At 34.2% G+C, this 17455-nt stretch overlaps 1 protein-coding gene across 11 annotated transcripts in view; it reads right to left on the bottom strand.

The window, feature by feature from the left end:
* The window catches only part of ERBIN (erbb2 interacting protein), a 128083-nt gene that overhangs the window by 41488 nt on the left and 69140 nt on the right, over positions 1 to 17455 (bottom strand). For all 11 annotated transcript variants that reach the window (XM_030322159.1, XM_030322204.1, XM_030322167.1 and 8 more), the window contains exons 8-14: positions 15082 to 15145; positions 11724 to 11798; positions 10758 to 10902; positions 9438 to 9510; positions 8972 to 9101; positions 8561 to 8676; positions 6378 to 6447 (exon numbers count right to left, since the gene is read on the bottom strand). In XM_030322159.1, coding sequence (XP_030178019.1) covers positions 6378 to 6447; positions 8561 to 8676; positions 8972 to 9101; positions 9438 to 9510; positions 10758 to 10902; positions 11724 to 11798; positions 15082 to 15145 — 673 coding nt within the window. The remainder of the gene's footprint in view (positions 1 to 6377; positions 6448 to 8560; positions 8677 to 8971; positions 9102 to 9437; positions 9511 to 10757; positions 10903 to 11723; positions 11799 to 15081; positions 15146 to 17455) is intronic.

Genomic DNA, 17455 nt, shown 5'->3' with positions numbered 1-17455 from the left:
TTGTTTATATGAAATATACAAAATCTGGAATATATTTTACACTTAGAGCACATCTCAATTTGGACCAGACATATGACACTGGTGCCTACTGTACTGGAGATGATACACTATATTTAAGATGATTATATTTAAGGGAAGTGAAAGCAGGGATAAAGCAAAGCAGAAAAACACCTGAGATATATAAGAATTAAGACTAAATAGACTTCGGTGATTAACAGTAGTTAAGAGTTATACTCCCAAGTCTGTCTCTAGCAAGTACTTTTTACTAATCTAGGGAACCCAGGAAAAGAAAAAGATTGGGAGCAGAGGATAGCACGTTCACTTTTAGACTGGTTGAATTTGAGACATCTGGGTGGCAATGTTAAGTAGAAAATGAGTGTACAGTAAAGGAAAGAGAACTGAGAGCTGAGGATACTGTTAGGAATAACGGCATATAGATAGTAATTGCATCTTTCCTAGAGTTAAGTATATGGAAAGAAACTCAAGATGAGCCTTGAGTACCATATGGGGCACCAATATCTAAGACTGGCAGAAGAAAAATTCCTGAAAAGGAAACAGAGGAGCGGTCAAGCACAAGGACAAGCAGTAGAGGATGGTAACAGAGACACCACGTCTGCTCTCTCTCCACTGTTTCCACAATATTTGCTAGTCAAGCTCACCAAAATTGACACTCCCTTGAACTTTCAACTTTCTTTTATTTGCTTTCTTTTTGTACCTCACCAGACCTCATTATAAATACTTTTGTGCCAATTACGAGGACCACCTTGTTGCATTGTCTTTCTCTTTACACCTGGCTTGGCAAAGCTGCAACCCAGAATCGTTCCAACCGTGTGCTTTCTCTATATTACCCAATGAGCAAATTAATGTAACTACAGATCTGTGGTAACCAACTTCAACAGGGATTCTCAATGGTGCCTAAAAATCCTTCTATGTTTCCTAAATTATATTCTGAAGATACTATTTTCTCAAAGATTTTTTTTTAAAGAACAAAAATAGGATGTAAAATCTGCTCGGAACCTGCTACATTCTAAGAATTTCAACATATACATTAGCTCTGCCTCTCACAAACTTCAGACCAAGCTGCTTTCAAAAGGACAAGAATCCCTGCCACAGTTTTAAATTCTGTCGGTTACACACCAGTTATCCAACTTCTTCTCATATCCTTAATCTAATTCTCCACAGTCTCCTCGCAACAACCTATAAAAATGCTTAAAGAATTCCTTCTTATGTGCCTCTAGCTACCAATTTCTTTATGTTCCACCCCTCTACTTTCTTATCCAACCTTATTAAAAGCTTAATCAACTATTGTATGGTGCAATTTTCTCATTTACTTATTCTTTAAATTGTGTCAATCAGGTTTTTGATGTACACCTCTAAAATTACATTAGCTATAGTCAAAATAAGTTGGCATGTTATACCCAACTTGCATATTTTCCAGACTTCATTTGAATTGACACCTCAATAGCATTTATCCCCTTACAGCTTCTTCCCTTAAGCTATCTGCTTCATCCTTAACTTGAATCCACTATCATATAGTTTTTCTTCTACCTCTATGGCCACTCTAAGCTTATTAATCCATCTGCCATTTAAATGTTAGTACTGCTTGGGATTCATCCATCCTGAACATTTAAATAAATAAATTCATAGAATTTATTCTATGTGGATAAAAAAAGTCCCGCACTTATGGTCTATCTCACTCTCAAAAATAAAATAAACATTAAAAATATTTATTGTTTTTTTAAATGTTTATTTTATTTTTGAGGAAGAGAGAGACAGAGTGTGAGCCAGGGGAGTGGACAGACAGAGAGGGAGACACAGAATCTGAAGCAGGCTCCAGGCTCTGAGCTGTCAGCACAGAGCCCGATGCGGGGCTCAAACTCACAAACCGTGAGATCATGACCTGAGCCAAAGTAATATGCTTAACCGACAGAACCACCCAGGCGCCCCTAAAAAATTTTTTTAAAGAAACAAACAAAATCTATAATGATCCTGGGAAAAAGGAAATCATGCCTTCAGGAGCAATTCTGAGAAATCCCAGGAGGTTAGAAATTAAAAGAATGGGGAAACCAACAGCAGAGAAACGACAGTCTAAAACAGTCGAGGCGGCAGGGGGAAGAAGGGGGGCAGAGAATCATGGCCACTAGAACTGTCCTCAACATGCCTATCCAAAAAATAAACATGCCTGACTGGAACTTAATATCCTCCCATAAACATTTTTCTTTCTGTCACAGTTCCTCATCTTGGTAATTTTATCGATTTCCATCTTGTCACTTCAGCCACATCTCTGAAGCTCATCTTTGCTTTTACTGCCTTTCTTCTCACACACATGCATTTTTCACATACTCCATTGATGTGACCTTTTAAGTTATGCCCTAAATATACCAGCTCTTCTTTGGCCCTACTGTCATTATCTTACTTCAAGCCAACATTTTCTATTGCCTTGAGTATGGCAATAGAAACGCCCTCCAACCAGTCTCTCCTGCCTTCACACTTGTCACCACCCTTCCTAGTTAAATCCACCTTTCACAACGCAGCCCAAAAAACATTCCAAAATATCAATCTGATCTTACTACTTGCTTGTTCATATGTTATAATGGTTCACCATCAACTACAGTAGGGTTGACATGTATCACAGGATCACTTCTTCCTCTTAAACTGACGGCATATATGAATAATTGATTAGGACTATGATGACCAAACACCCAGTTTGCCTGGGACATTCACATTTTACACATGCAGTTTTGACACAATTATTGTAAAGCCCCTTTTCGATAACATGGACAATAAATTACAGAGACACCCTAATCACGGCAATTTTCCACAGAGCCTGAATAAGACTTCCAATCCTTAAAACAATCTTTCAGAAGTCACTCATAATTTATCAGTGTTAACATGCAAGATTAAAAAAAACATCTATTTACCATTCTTGAAATACAACGCAAGTTCCTCTTGAAATATAAGATCTTCCATGACCTGTTTATCTCTTTGGCCTCATTTGCTACTCTTCCATCTCAAAGGTTATGTTCTAGTTACAATGAACCACTTGTACAGTTACCTAGTACACTAGACTTCTTCATCAAAAAGTGCTCAGGTTTATAATATTCCTTCTAACCAGAATATTCTTCCCCTTTCTTTGTTTAAATCCTATGATTATTTTGAGAATTAGTCATTGCAGGAATCTCCTCCTCTGGAAAACCTGCCTTTACACCCCCAAGTTAAACTCTTTTTTGAACCTGAAGCCCAGTCCTACCAAGTCTTTTATCACATTGTATTACAATGACCTTCTTAACAGCCTTATGTATCCCAGCTTAGTCTGCCTGGCACAAAACAGTGTTCAATAAACAGTTCTTGAATGAAAATGACAAAATGAACGAGGAAACAAACCAACTGTTCTGTTTAAGACTTCAAAGACTCATGAAAAACCATGTTATTCCATGTTCTGCAGGTGCTACATGGTCAGTGAAATATTCAAGAGCAATTTATTCTGATAATTCATAATCAGACTACTTTTACATACCTTCTCCCCTATAATTTGTACGTCCACAGCAAAATGACTACTTCATATTGTAAGGGAGGTAATATGGCTTACACAGGATGCTTCATGATTTATTACTTTACTATTCTGTCAAACTTTGAGAAAAACACAAAACCCCTCATCACTACAATTTTTATTTTTTATAAGTAATTAACAGATGGGGAACAAGGAGAAGATAATGAGAGAACATTGTAAATATGAAAAACTGTCTTAGATACCAGATAATTTCACTAAAATGAGTTGTCTAACATACCTTGCTGGTATTCATTACCTAAAATAGCGCTATTATACTAAAAAAGTCTCAAGAGTCCTCAAGACCAGGAGCCATGTCTCATTTATACTATAATAACTAACTCGGATAAGCCAGAGCCCAGCAATGTTCTGTGAATCCAGATGCAAAATTTCGTAACATTTCACATTAAATACTCAATTAAGAGGGATTAGAAATAGGAGTTCTACATATACATGAACTGACACATTTAATGATGATGAAGTAATCACTGTGTTTAAGCTGTAACAGAAGCAAAGGTATCATCATTTTAGTATTTCCTACCCTAACTTGTAGAACAAGAAAATACTACAATCTGATTCTGAAGCATGGATTGACAATTTAAGGCTTTTAGTTCAGTAATGAGAGGTAAGAAAAGAGGTCTTGGTTAAGAAGTTTGCAGAATCTTGAAATATAGCCAAGTGGGTTTCTTTACTCTAGTAACATGTAAGAGTTGTTAATATAATCCAAAAGAAGGATACAACACAGTCTCCTGAGCAAATTCAACTATGGAACTTAAGAATATCTTATGAGACTCATGTATCCAAACCTTGGGAAAATATACAGATAGATTATTATAAGGTATTGCTCAAAGTCAAATGCTAAGCATTAATTTATTAAAAGGGTACTCTGCCTTGCTAAAACAAAACAAAACAAAACAAAACAAAACAGTAAGACATAGCTGAGAATAGATAAGGAAAAAAGATTTCCTCATACTTACAGATAGTAAGTTAACCCTTATTTTGTTTAGGACCTACAATCTATTATTTTGGTGACATTATACAGGAGATTTCTTATCATTTAAAGTACGTTTCTAACAATCTACACTGCGAATCCTAAGACATTTCAAATTAAACTCAAAATACATTTTTCCAATGTTTTTCACAGGTGAATTATAGCTACTATTTGCAAGGATAAAATGCTCACATTTAATTCTAAAACCAAGGCAAATACAGAGAGATACATCCATCAACTGTCCAAATGGGAACTGAGCCACAGTACTAGGGTAAATCCACAGTCATGACCTTCCTGCCTCCCATGCATTATATACACTTAAATTAGTATTTCATCCCCACTATTCTGCTAAAACTATGTACTCTTCTCAAGGTCAGTAACTACTTCTGACTTGACAAACCTCGTGGTCAATTACAAGTCCTCATCTACGGGACCCACCAGCAACAATCTGTCGCAGTTGATCTTCCTTCAGATGGCTCTCTAGATAACACACCCTCCTGATTGGCTGGTTCTTCTTATTCTCCTTTTGGGGCCCCTCTCATTCCTGAGCTCAATCTTTGACCTTTTCTTCTCCATCCTCTCTCCCTAGTAATTTCATGCACTTCCATGGTGTTAAATCCTCCTTTTGTACAATGTTGACTCCCATATTTTATCTCCAGCCAGTATACTTGACAGTCAACTACTGGCCTGATGTTCCTACATTCCTTTTCATCGTCTCCACTCAATAGTTGAAGCCCAGCAATACCTCCTTCTAAACTACTACAAAAGCCTCTTTATTGAATTTTCTCCTTGCAATATAGGATATTCCACTCTCACCCTAAGCACCCACAGACTGTTTCTCACATAAGTGTCAAAATAATCTTTCAAAAATGTACATCACATCTTGCCATTCCCTAGCATGAAATACTTCAGCAGATTTCTATCTAAGTCAGAGTAAAACCCCAATTCATTAGCATGGCCTACAAGGTCATATGTGATCTATAGTGCCAGTTTTCCTATCTGATCTAATCTTACTCAATTCTCTTCCTTACTCACTTTATTCCAGCCCTGAGTGCTTTATCTATTCCTCAGTTACACCAAGCTCATTCGAATATTAAGAGTTGCACTCTTAAAATTATTTAAATGCACCTCTTCTACCAACTCACTGTCCCAGTCTATGTATGGTTCACTCCTAATTTCATGTGCCTGTCTGCTCTACTGGTCCTCTTCCTCAGAGAGAGACACTTCCTAAATCATCCTATTTAAAATAGGATGTTTACTCTTGCCCTGCTACTTTTCTAACGTCTCAGGTTCTGTTTTTCTTTGTGGCTCTGACATACTATTACATAATTACTTGTTTCTATCTCCCTTGAAAATGTAAGCTCAATGAGAATATAAGAATATTCTATTTGCTTCATCAATGTATCTCAAGTTTCCAGAGCAGTTCATGGACTATTGTAAGCCTTCAAAAAATGTTTATCTATCCAAGTCCAGGAAATAACTTTTAATTCCTTAGAAACACTTCTTTAAGGTGTGTGAAACTTCATTATCAAATCTCTACACGTATACTCAAGAGGATCACTATAAAACCTTCAAAAAGTGAGACAGTATTGAATCTGATTTCTTAATTTATCTTTTTACAGATTCAGGAGAAATTAGACAGTCCAACAGGATTTACTGTTTTCAATCTACACAAATTGCACATAAATTACCTGTATCTAAATATTTTCATTTTTCCTTACATACATTTTAAAATGTGTACCAGAGTATAACTGCTCTTAAATGAGCCTACATAAATTATTATGCATAATCATATAACACAGTTGGAATTGCAGTAACATACAAACTCAGAATGCCTACCTGATTATCTGAGAGCCACATAGCAGTCAACTGCTGAAGTTTTGTAAAGCTAAAGGGCAAATTCTTTAATCTGTGAATACAAAAAATACAAAAGTAAAATAAGAAATGTTAAAATATAAGAGCAAAATCTAATGGTCTTCTAAACAATTTTATATTATTGAATATGAAAACAGAAAAATATGTAATTTAGTAGAGAAGCCAATATAGGTCTTTCACATAAGTTATAAGACAAAATATTATTTTATAAGAATTCATTTAAGGGGCGCCTGGGTGGCGCAGTCGGTTAAGCGTCTGACTTCAGCCAGGTCACGATCTTGCGGTCCGTGAGTTCGAGCCCCGCGTCAGGCTCTGGGCTGATGGCTCAGAGCCTGGAGCCTGTTTCCGATTCTGTGTCTCCCTCTCTCTCTGCCCCTCCCCCATTCATGCTCTGTCTCTCTCTGTCCCAAAAATAAATAAACGTTGAAAAAAAAATTAAAAAAAAAAAAAGAATTCATTTAAAAATATAATTCTTCAATCAATTCAGCTAGGGGAAAAATGAATAATTTAATAATCTCAAAAAAATTATCTGCTAAGAAAAAATGTTAACTATCCCTACTTTAATGTAAAGACAAGAACACATTAGGCAATGTCTCATAAAATTGCTCTGGATATTTTATTTATATTTAAAAGAACAAATTATTATATGAAGCCTTAGTGATAGTTTGTTAATAAAAAAAAAAAAGCACTGTTCTGGGTTTCATTATGAGCCAAAACTTTCATATCCCAAAGACTATTTAAACACTGTAATGAGTAAAAAACAAAGTAATATGAAGAACTCATTAAAATGCCAAATTAAAATAGCACCCTATTTAAAACAGAATATCTATTTAAACCTTCTATCTTATTATGCCTATCTGCTCTGCTATGCCTATCTTCCAAGGCAATTTGCTGGAACCTATAGCTCTAGCTTTGGGGTACAAAGTATAGGCAGAAATCAGGAATGATTTTTTTTTTTTTTTTACTTTTTTTTTTTTTAATGTTTATTTATTTTTGAGACAGAGAGAGACAGAGCATGAACGGGGGAGGGTCAGAGAGAGAGGGAGACACAGAATCTGAAGCAGGCTCCAGGCTCTGAGCTGGCAGCACAGAGCCCGACGCGGGGCTCGAACTCACGGACCGTGAGATCATGACCTGAGCCGAATCGGACGCTTAACCGACTGAGCCACCCAGGCGCCCCTGTTTTTTTTTTTTTAAAAAAGCAGTGGTTATTCTTAAATAAAATGCAACAGTCTGAAAATGCTAATTAGTCAGAAAACTGGGCTTATATTAAAGTTCTACTTTACAAGCTAAGTGAGTCATCTTAAATTCAAGTTTTAATTTTCTTCTCATAAAATGACAGTATGTATCGTACTATTTCACAGTGTTGTTTTGAATGCTTCATAAGATACTTTGAAAGCAAAATGTAAAACCCCTCTACAACCATTCTTTTATCATTATTAGGACCTTTACTTCAAGAAAAATTACAGACAATCTGTTCTTAACTTAAAAATTATTCCAATTTAGCAGCTCTAGTGATCTATTTACTCTGCACCTTGACTGTGTTTCCCGAGCTATGTGAATAGGTGCCTAATCACATCTCTGCTCAGAAAAGCACAGGAAGCAGATCAGATTAAAAGTTGTGCCATTCAGCAGCAGTATTAAGGTGAAGATCTGACTTTAGGGATAAAAAAGGTGACGATAAGAGGGGCGCCTAGGTGGCTCAGTCGGTTGAGTGTCCAACTTTGGCTCAGGTCATGGTCTCACAGTTTGTGGGTTCAAGCCCCAATCAGGCTCTGTGCTGACAGCTCAGAGCCTGGGGCTGTTTTGGATTCTGTGTCTCCCTCTCTCTGCCCCTACCCTGCTCACGCTCTGTCTCTCTCTCTCAAAAATAAACATTAAAAACAAAAATTTTTTAAAAGGTGACTATAAGGAAAGATGTAGAACTAAACTTGCAAGTTATATGGCTGAAGTTGACACGAAATGGACTGCAACAAATAACCACAGTATAAAACCACAGATAAAATTAGGTCATTCTTTCAAATGAAAATTCTATTTAAAAACCAAAAAGAAGTTGAAAAGAAAAACATGCATTTGATTTTCTATCATATAATGAAACTTTAATTTCATCCATTCAGTGTCTTCTATAAACCAACAGCATTACAAACCTATTGTCACTTAAATTGATGACTTTTAATTTTTGCATATCACCCATTTCCTCTGGAAGTGTCTCAAGTTTATTGGAATGGAGAAATAGCACAGTTATATTTTTCCAGCTTCCAATCTGAAAGAGAAACATAAAATTGGGGATCAAAATTCTGGCCTACTGCTTAATAGACATAGGTAAAATACAATTTTCCAACATTTTTCTCATTTATAAAAGGAATCATATTTTTATTTATTAATTTTCACGTATAAAGAAAAGTTGGTATCTCTGTAAAACAGTATAGCTAATTATTATTCAGAAATTAAATAACTTAGTTACATAATTATTTCTGAAAGAAAACAGAAAAAAACCCACTGGATAGCCATAATAAATAATATGAAAAAAAATTCAAGGCAAATTTAAAATATTGTACCTCTGGGGGTAACTGTTGTAAGTAATTATGATCTGCAGCAAAGGTTCTTATATTAGTAAGCTGTCCAACAGATGAAGGCAAAGCTTCAACTTCATTGAAGCTACAATCCAGTTCTTCTATTGATACTAACCTTTAGTTAAAATAAATGACATACATTATTTTTTAAAAGTTTCCTACATATAATCCAAAACTTTAGAATATATAAACATTTGAACTTGACTTTAACAAATCTAGCAAAGCTCTATCTCCACTAAACTTATTAAAATAGGTCTATCTTTGCTTTAAATCTATCCAACCTATAACCAATTACTTATTTAAATGCTTATGGAATCTCCCTTAGATGCTACTTTTGCATTTATCTGAAAATATATATGGCTGAATGAAACATATATATGATATACATATAAACATAAATATATAAAGCTGAATGAAAGCCAACTCTTCTAGTGATTCAGAAAAATCTTACCCTCCTATAGAGTCTGGCAGATACATTAACTGATTTTCATCTATTTTTAGAGTTGTTACATTCTTCAATGAACCTATTTGAGGGAAGAAATAATATTCAATTTTCCAGCTGGAACTAGAAGCAAGTCAATCAACAGTTAATGTGAGTATATATTACATTTGACAGGAATCATGTAGAACTTTCTTAGTCAACTTATCTAAAAAAGAAATCAACCTAATCTCATCTCCTCACTCCTCATCTCATAACTCTGTACTCCCTTACCCTATATTTTCAATTTTCACCTATATATCACCTTTTAACATTAGTGTGTATTTATTTTACTCCCACTAAAATGTAAGCTTCATAAGTGTAGGGACTTCTGTCTGTTTGTTCACAGTTGTAGCCCTGCTCCTTAAAACAATGGCATGGCACAAGTGAGTACAAACAAAAAGGAAATAGTAAGCATATAACAAACTATTCTATGTACTCTAAATACTGAAACAATAAAAATCGAGTGTGGAATTAAAAGTGGCGAATAAATCATAGCAGAATTTGCAAAATGTAACATGAGCCAAAACAACTACATAACCTGATAAATATGTATAAATATTTTTTGGTTCCTATGTTTAAACATCATGAAGATGGCAAGGTTTACGTTTTTGGTTCTTTAATTCAATTTCCTTGAAGCATCATCAGACTACAAGCAACTACACATATGTAGGCTCTCATAGGATTTGCTAAACTGGTTTGTTTTTTCATCTGTGAGCCTAAAATGAAGGAAGACTAAAAAAAAGTTACTAGATGAGGGCTATGATTAGAAGTTAAACAAAGTTTCGATAACTTAACCTCTTTTTAAAGAATTTAAATTTTATTAGAGTGATAAAAATGACATTTCCGTAAAGAAAAATGCAGTAAATTTCAACTAAGAAGTAAAATGTGTAAGTGATCACATGAAGAAAAAATTCATATAAGATTCGTGACTGGCAGTATAAGAAAATTAGCTCACAACGAGGGTCCCTGGGTGGCTCACAGTTGGTTGAGCATGTGACTCTTGATTTTGGCTCAGGTCATGATCTCATATTTTGTGAGTTTTGAGCCCCACATCCGGCTCTGCGCTGATAGTATGGAGCTTGTTTGGGATTCTCTTCCTGCCCCTCCCACATGACCTCTATCTCTTTCAAAAAACTAAATAAATAAATAAACCTAAAAAAAAATAAAAACTAGCTCATCACAAATGAAATGTGATATATGAAAACTTTGAGTCAAGCAATGACAAAAAGGGAATTTCTGAAAGTTCACATTAGTAAAAACTAATTATATGAATTAGAAAGCAATACAAACCAATAGTCTCAGGCAGTTGTTGAAGTGAATTGCTTGATAACAGGAGGTCCTGAAGGTTTTCACATGCTGAAATTCCTTCTTCAATCATTTCAATATTATTCTTAGAAACATCCAAATATGTGAGCTGTTTCAAACTACCAATAAACTAGAAGTAAAAAATGGGAAATCTAATGACTCTATTAAGCTTATTTATGCCAAGTTTAGGTAATAAACTCAATACCAAGTTATAATTCATTACTACACATTTATATGAGAGAAAAGATTCAATTTTTTAGCAAATGCCATGAGTAGGGGTGCCTGGGTGGCTCAGTCAGTTAAACATCTGACTCTTGATTTCAGCTCAGGTCATGATCTCTATGGTCTGTGAGATTGAGACCCATGTCTGGCTCTGTGCTGACAGCGCAGAGCCTCCTTGGGATTTTCTCTCTCCCTTTCTCTCTGTTCCTCCTCTGCTCACATGCTCTGTCTCTCAAAATAAATGAACAAATTTTTAAAAAATGCCATAAGTAATGTATTCAGTAATAAAGCTAAGAGCTCCTGCTAAGAGCCTAGCAGAGTGACAATGGGCTTATACTTTTCTTTGGGAACTCAGCTGTCACCACTGACTAGGGCGATAGGACATATAGGCAATCTCATGTTCTTCAGGTATGGGAATAAGCAAAACGTCAGCTGATAAGACACAAACTATGTGGAAAATACCCTACTTAACAATTCTCTGGACAAAACGAATTAGGATATAAACTCAATTGCAACCACAGAGAAGGATACAGTCCAGGATATTAAAAAGCGATTATATTATAAAAGTTTACTATGGGAAGTTTCTGATTTTAATCAAGGATGTATTAATAGTAAAAAAAAAAAAAAGTAATTTAGTTCTATTTAATAGTAATCTGAAAATGTACAATTCATAAAACTGCAAAGGACAGATAGCAATAAGAGAAGCCATTTAAAGTTTGATATACATACCCCTGGGATAAAAGTCAGTCTATTACCATCCATCCAAAATTCTTTCAATCCACTTAGTTGCTCAAGTACTTCAGGCTGTTTGGATAAGAAGGGGGCGAAGAGGTTCAATACTTTACTTGAAAGTTTTTATTTGGCAAAAGAAGCTCTAGGGAACTTCTAATGATGACTTCTACTTTAAAACATTAAATAAATAACTGGGGGGTGGGAAGCAAAGCCAAGATTCGAGACTTTCCACTACATAACAGTTATTACAGTGATATTACTAAAAAAGAACTCAAAGATAGGCATTCCAGAAGAGTAGAATGCATAAAACTCATTTAAGCTTTTGATTACACAACAGGCTTGAGTATTTATAAAATTAATAAAGAAATAAAAATAAGACCCATTGCTTTTAAGAGTATGATAAAAAGATACTCTTAATTATTATCTGTAAAAAGATTTAGCCTTTTATAAAAACCACAAAGATACTCCCTGATGACTAAGAGAGAGGAAAATAAGGAAAAAAAAAAAAATCTTAAATGTCCAATAAAAAAGGAAAGGTAAGTAAACCAAGGCATAATCACATGGCACACATATTCTGTTATTTTGAACTTCCAGCAATTACAAAGTGAAATATTGTTTGTAGTATGTGGTTAACAACCAAAAAATTAATGAGAGGGTTGCAGTGGGCCTTCTTGGTATTGAGACAAAACTTGATCTTGGGCATTTTGCCCTTGCAGGCTCTGTTGAATGCATTCTTCAAAGGTATTTCTGTCACCACACAAACCTGTGTCGAGTCATTAACACTGTGATGGCAGAGAGTACCATCATATCTAATCAACATAATAACACAATTAATATGTAAAAGTCATGTTGTTCAGATTCACTGCTAATGTAAAAATACAGGTAAGAATTCTAAGTGTAACTTGGATAAAAAGAAATATTCTTCTGTGCTTTATCTGTTACCATTCTAAGGGTAAGTTTTAAAAAAATGTATAATGCTGGAGACCAAAATGTACAAAAATTAATGAATTGGAAAGTTGTTGATTCACAGAATTAACAATAATGAAGATTTTTCAAATAGTTAATGTGGAAATAGATTAATACATATAAAAATGTTAAGTTTAATAAGTTAGGAAGCATAGTATATGTATTTTTCTCAAAAGGAGTAAAAACTTCTACCAACACACAATAAAACCCATCATAAGCCATCTGCAATTAAAATAAAATAAAGAATATGAAAGAGTATTTCAGAAAATAAATGAAGTATCCAAAACAACCATGCTCTCCCACTGACATTGAAAGTTAACTAATAGGTGAACAAATGTATAATACAATAACCTATAGGGTAATCATGAAGCTGACAATATTGAGAAATTCTTGTTTTTAAGATTATCATTTGACAAGACACATGAAAAGACGCTCAATGCCACTCATCATCAGGGAAATACAAATCAAAACCCACAAAAAAATATCACCTCACACCTGTCAGAATGGCTAAAATCAACAAGACAAGAAACAAGTTTTGGTGAGGATGTGGAAAAAAAGGAACCCTCTTATACTGCTGGTGGGAATGCAAAGTGGTACAGCCATAGTGGAAAACCTTAAAGTATGCAGATACCTTAACAAATTAAAACTATGATTCAGCAATTTCACCACTGGGTATTTACTCAAAGAACACAAAAACACTAATTCGAAAAGATATATGTACCCCTATGTTTATGACAGCATTATTTACAATAGCCAAAATATGGAACAACCCAAGTGTCCACTGATAGACGAACGGATAAAGAAAATGTGTATACAGATACAATGGAACATGATTCAGACGTAAAAAAGAATGAGATCTTGCTATCTGCAACAACATGAATAGCTCTAGAGCATAATGCTAAGCAAAATAAGTCTGTCAGACAAAGACAAATACCACATGACTTCACTTACATGTGGAATTTAAGAAACAAATCAAATGAGCAAAGAAAAAAAAAAAAGAGACAAATCCAGAATCAGAATCTCAACTATAGAGAACTGATGGAAGTGGATGTGCAGATGGGTGAAACAGGTGAAAGGGATTATGAGTGCTCTTAATGAGCACTGAGCAATGTACAGAGTTGCTGAATCACACAAATGATACATCTAAAACTAATGTTAACGTTCCATGTTAATTATACTAGAATTAAAAAAAGATTGTCATTTGAAATCAACCATAATTTTAAGAAAGAAACAAACATAATGTAAAAATTGTAATGATATTTAGATCCACGAATTCCTTTCCAAAAAAATATCTAGCTTATTTTCTGAGTTCTTTTGGAGAACTCACTAACGACAAAAATCTACTCACATACTCCTTTCCTTTCTGATTCCATATCATAGCACATTTTGCATACAAAGCAAAAACAATTCAGAAGTCTACCTGCAAACTCAAAAATTGTTTCACTCAATGTTTTTCCTTTAGCTATTCAGTAAAATTATAGAAAAATATTTTATCATTGAATAAATTTCTGACCAATACCCTTAGGGAGTTAATTTTGACTTAGAAATACTTTTTTTTTTTTAAAGATTTTTTAATGTTTATTAATTTTTGAGAGACAGAGGGCAAGAAGAGGGAGGGGCAGAAATATTTTTTCTGATATAGTCTAGGCTGATATAACTTTGTTTTTTCCTTATAATCTCTCACATTGTCTACTTAGTGTGCCTAAAAACTTTTAGTTATCTTTTCCATGGGTTTCCCTTTTTTTTTTTTTCATGTTTTATTCTCACTACTATCAGCTACTTCTATCTGTTTGGTTACTCTTCCCTGTTAAGAATTTTCATATCTTTTCTCTTAAAAATATGTGTATATCTTTACCCTATTTTATACTTAAAAACGCAAAGAAATAGGGGCGTCTCAGTGGCTCAGTCAGTTAAGCGTCCGACTTCGGCTCAAGTCATGATCTCACTGTTCAGGGGTTCAATCTCCACATCGGGCTCTGTGCTGACAGCTCACAAAGTTGTCTGGAACTTGCTTCAGAGTCTGTGTCTCCCTCTCTCTCTGCCCCTCCCCACTCATACTCTGTCTGTCTGTCTGTTTCTCTCTCTTTCTCTCTCTCAAGAATAAACATTTAAAAATTTTCAAAAAAAGGGGCACCTGGGTGCCTGGCTCAGTTGGTTAAATGTCTGACTCTTGATTTTGGCTCAGGTCATAATCTCTTGTTTCATGGGATTGAGCCCCATGTCAGGCTCTGCACTGACAGCATGGAGCCTGCATGAGATTCTCTCTCTTCCTCTCTCTCTCTCTCTCAAAAATAAACAAATAAACCAAAAAAATACAAAGAAATAAATACATTAATTTTCACATGTTCTCAAATATAAGACTTATGGACAGAGACTGGTGTGAACTTACCACTTCTGTGAATTCATTACTTCCCAAATCCAATCTTTCCAGTTGGGTCAGTCTATTCATGGTTCTATGTACAAGGGATTAATGAAGAATTAAGTATACAAAAATATCAATTACCTGTAAGCTTTCAAAACTAATGTGTTAAATGTTCTTATGTAATACCTTATGTATAGGCTTTCACATATTGAGAAAATAAAAACAATTTCTCAGAAAAGTCATCTATAATTAATTTCTAAACAAAGCAATTTTTAAATTATTCTCTAATTTTGGCTTCTCACCAGGTTTTCATTTCTATTCATAAGTAACTGCAGTAAGTTTAAACCCTGTAGACCAGAATGTGAGTAACTGGCTTTCATTTGTTTCACAGAAAAAATTTTCATATAAGTCAACTAATAAATTAGACTGGCAGCTACATAGTTATTATTATCTTCTTTCAAGCCTTGTCATATATTTATAAACCTTCAGTAGAGCTGATTCTGAAAATTAATACTCAAAATTCTAAGAACAGTAAATATGACATTTCTCCCCATATTTTCAAATTAAATTCAATACAACTCAAAATAAAGTTTTATAAGAATCACAAATATGAGTAGCTGAAATTTATTTTAAATTAAAGCCAGAACACACTATTTTTAACTTCCAACTTAATATCAATATTTTTCTGAAATTATAGAGACTTGAGAAATGTACAAAAACTAATTCATAATAAACTAAGTTGTAGTTTTCTGTCTCCATCAAAATGGCACTTTAAAAACCTTAACTAATTAATTCAAGCACATATTTATACTCTTAAGTTAGTATTTTTAGAGAAACCTAGCATTTGACAGATTGAGGTACTACTAGCTACCCAGATAAAGAACTCTGTGTTATGATTTTTTTTGGATATGACAAAATGAAAGCAAAATACAATTATCATATTATCAATATGTATTAATATGCTAGTAAGTTAAAAATTAACATCATTAAAAAGCAACAGCATCCTTAAATCACAACACAAGAACAAAAGACTATTTTTATCTTCGCTGGGAATTTAACAAATTAGAAAAAGCAAAATAAAATTCACTTAAAACATTTCTCTGGCTTTTTGGTGAAAAAACTAACAAACTTAAGAACACACATAAATGTAATGACACTATGTTACTGACCTAACATTAGAGGACGCAAATTTTCCCCAGCTCTTCCATTTTAAATGTGCCATTCTATCAACATTCCTTTAATTTAAATTATTTCACACCAGATTTTCTCAAAGCTGCTTTATTTAACATAGATTTATTAAAGGCCTAGTCTCGGGTACTATAAATACTATAATTCTACTTCCCTTACTCAGATCTTTGTCCAGAAAATCTCTAAGTCAGTTCTAGTTTGCTTTGTAACAAAGCAAAAGGTGTATCCAGGATCCTTCTAAAGAAAGATTAGATGCTATGATATTAAACTCTTAGGTCCATAATATCATACTAGGTAAACATTTGAGAAAAGTAGAGAGGTCTTTGAGGAAGGAGGTGAAGACTGAAACAAAACAATCTTATTTTTCTTAATTCAGTATTCTTAACATGACAAAAGAACACAGCAAATCCACACACAGCAGTTAAACACTACATCAACAGGGTAAGTGATACAAGAGTACAAAAAAGAAAAGTAGCGCACTGGAAAAACTCAATTACGAATGATAGCTTTAGAAATTGAGGTTTTAAAAGTGATTTACAAAAACGGGAACAACACATGCACATAATTAACAAGGAAATATAGGGGTGCCGGGGTGGCTTAGTTGGTTAAGCGTCTGATCCGACTCTTCCTGATTTCAGCTCAGGTCTCGATCTCACCGTATGTGAGATCAAGCTCCATGTCTGGGTCTGCACTTGGAGGTGGAGCCTGTTTAAGATTCTCTTTCTTTCTCAAAACAAATAAAAACAAAACAAGGAAATATAGTGTAAAATCCTAGAAGCATCTCCATCTCAACTTGCATTATTGGCAACTTTGATCCTACTTAAACACCTCAAAAGTCTATCTAAGACAAAATGTTATGTTTTTTCACTTTCAAGTCTTTTCATTTAAGATCCAGCTTCTTTCTTCAAGGATAAACTAAAAACAATACCCCTCAAATTTCTTCCTGTGTACTTCTAAAAATTCCTTTGTATTTGACTCCCTTTTACCATTTCTTCTCATGTCACAGAGGAAAAATGCCCATCTTTTGTGTGCTTGGTCCCATGCCCTCCAGTATGAAGATGATATTAAATTTCACTTAGCTACATATCTAAAACAGCTTTTCCATGCACTATCTTTGATTATAAGAAGGTTCATTCACATGAACGTGAATGCATACTACTTTTGTAACATGCAAAAACTACAGTCTGTTTATAGTTTGTGAGGTCTCAAAAGT

The sequence above is a fragment of the Lynx canadensis genome, chromosome A1, assembly GCF_007474595.2.
Source record: "Lynx canadensis isolate LIC74 chromosome A1, mLynCan4.pri.v2, whole genome shotgun sequence".
In the NCBI taxonomy this organism is placed as follows: Eukaryota; Metazoa; Chordata; class Mammalia; order Carnivora; family Felidae; genus Lynx; species Lynx canadensis.
The sequence above is the reverse complement of the archived record's forward strand: the minus strand, read 5'-3'. Positions and strand labels throughout refer to the sequence as shown.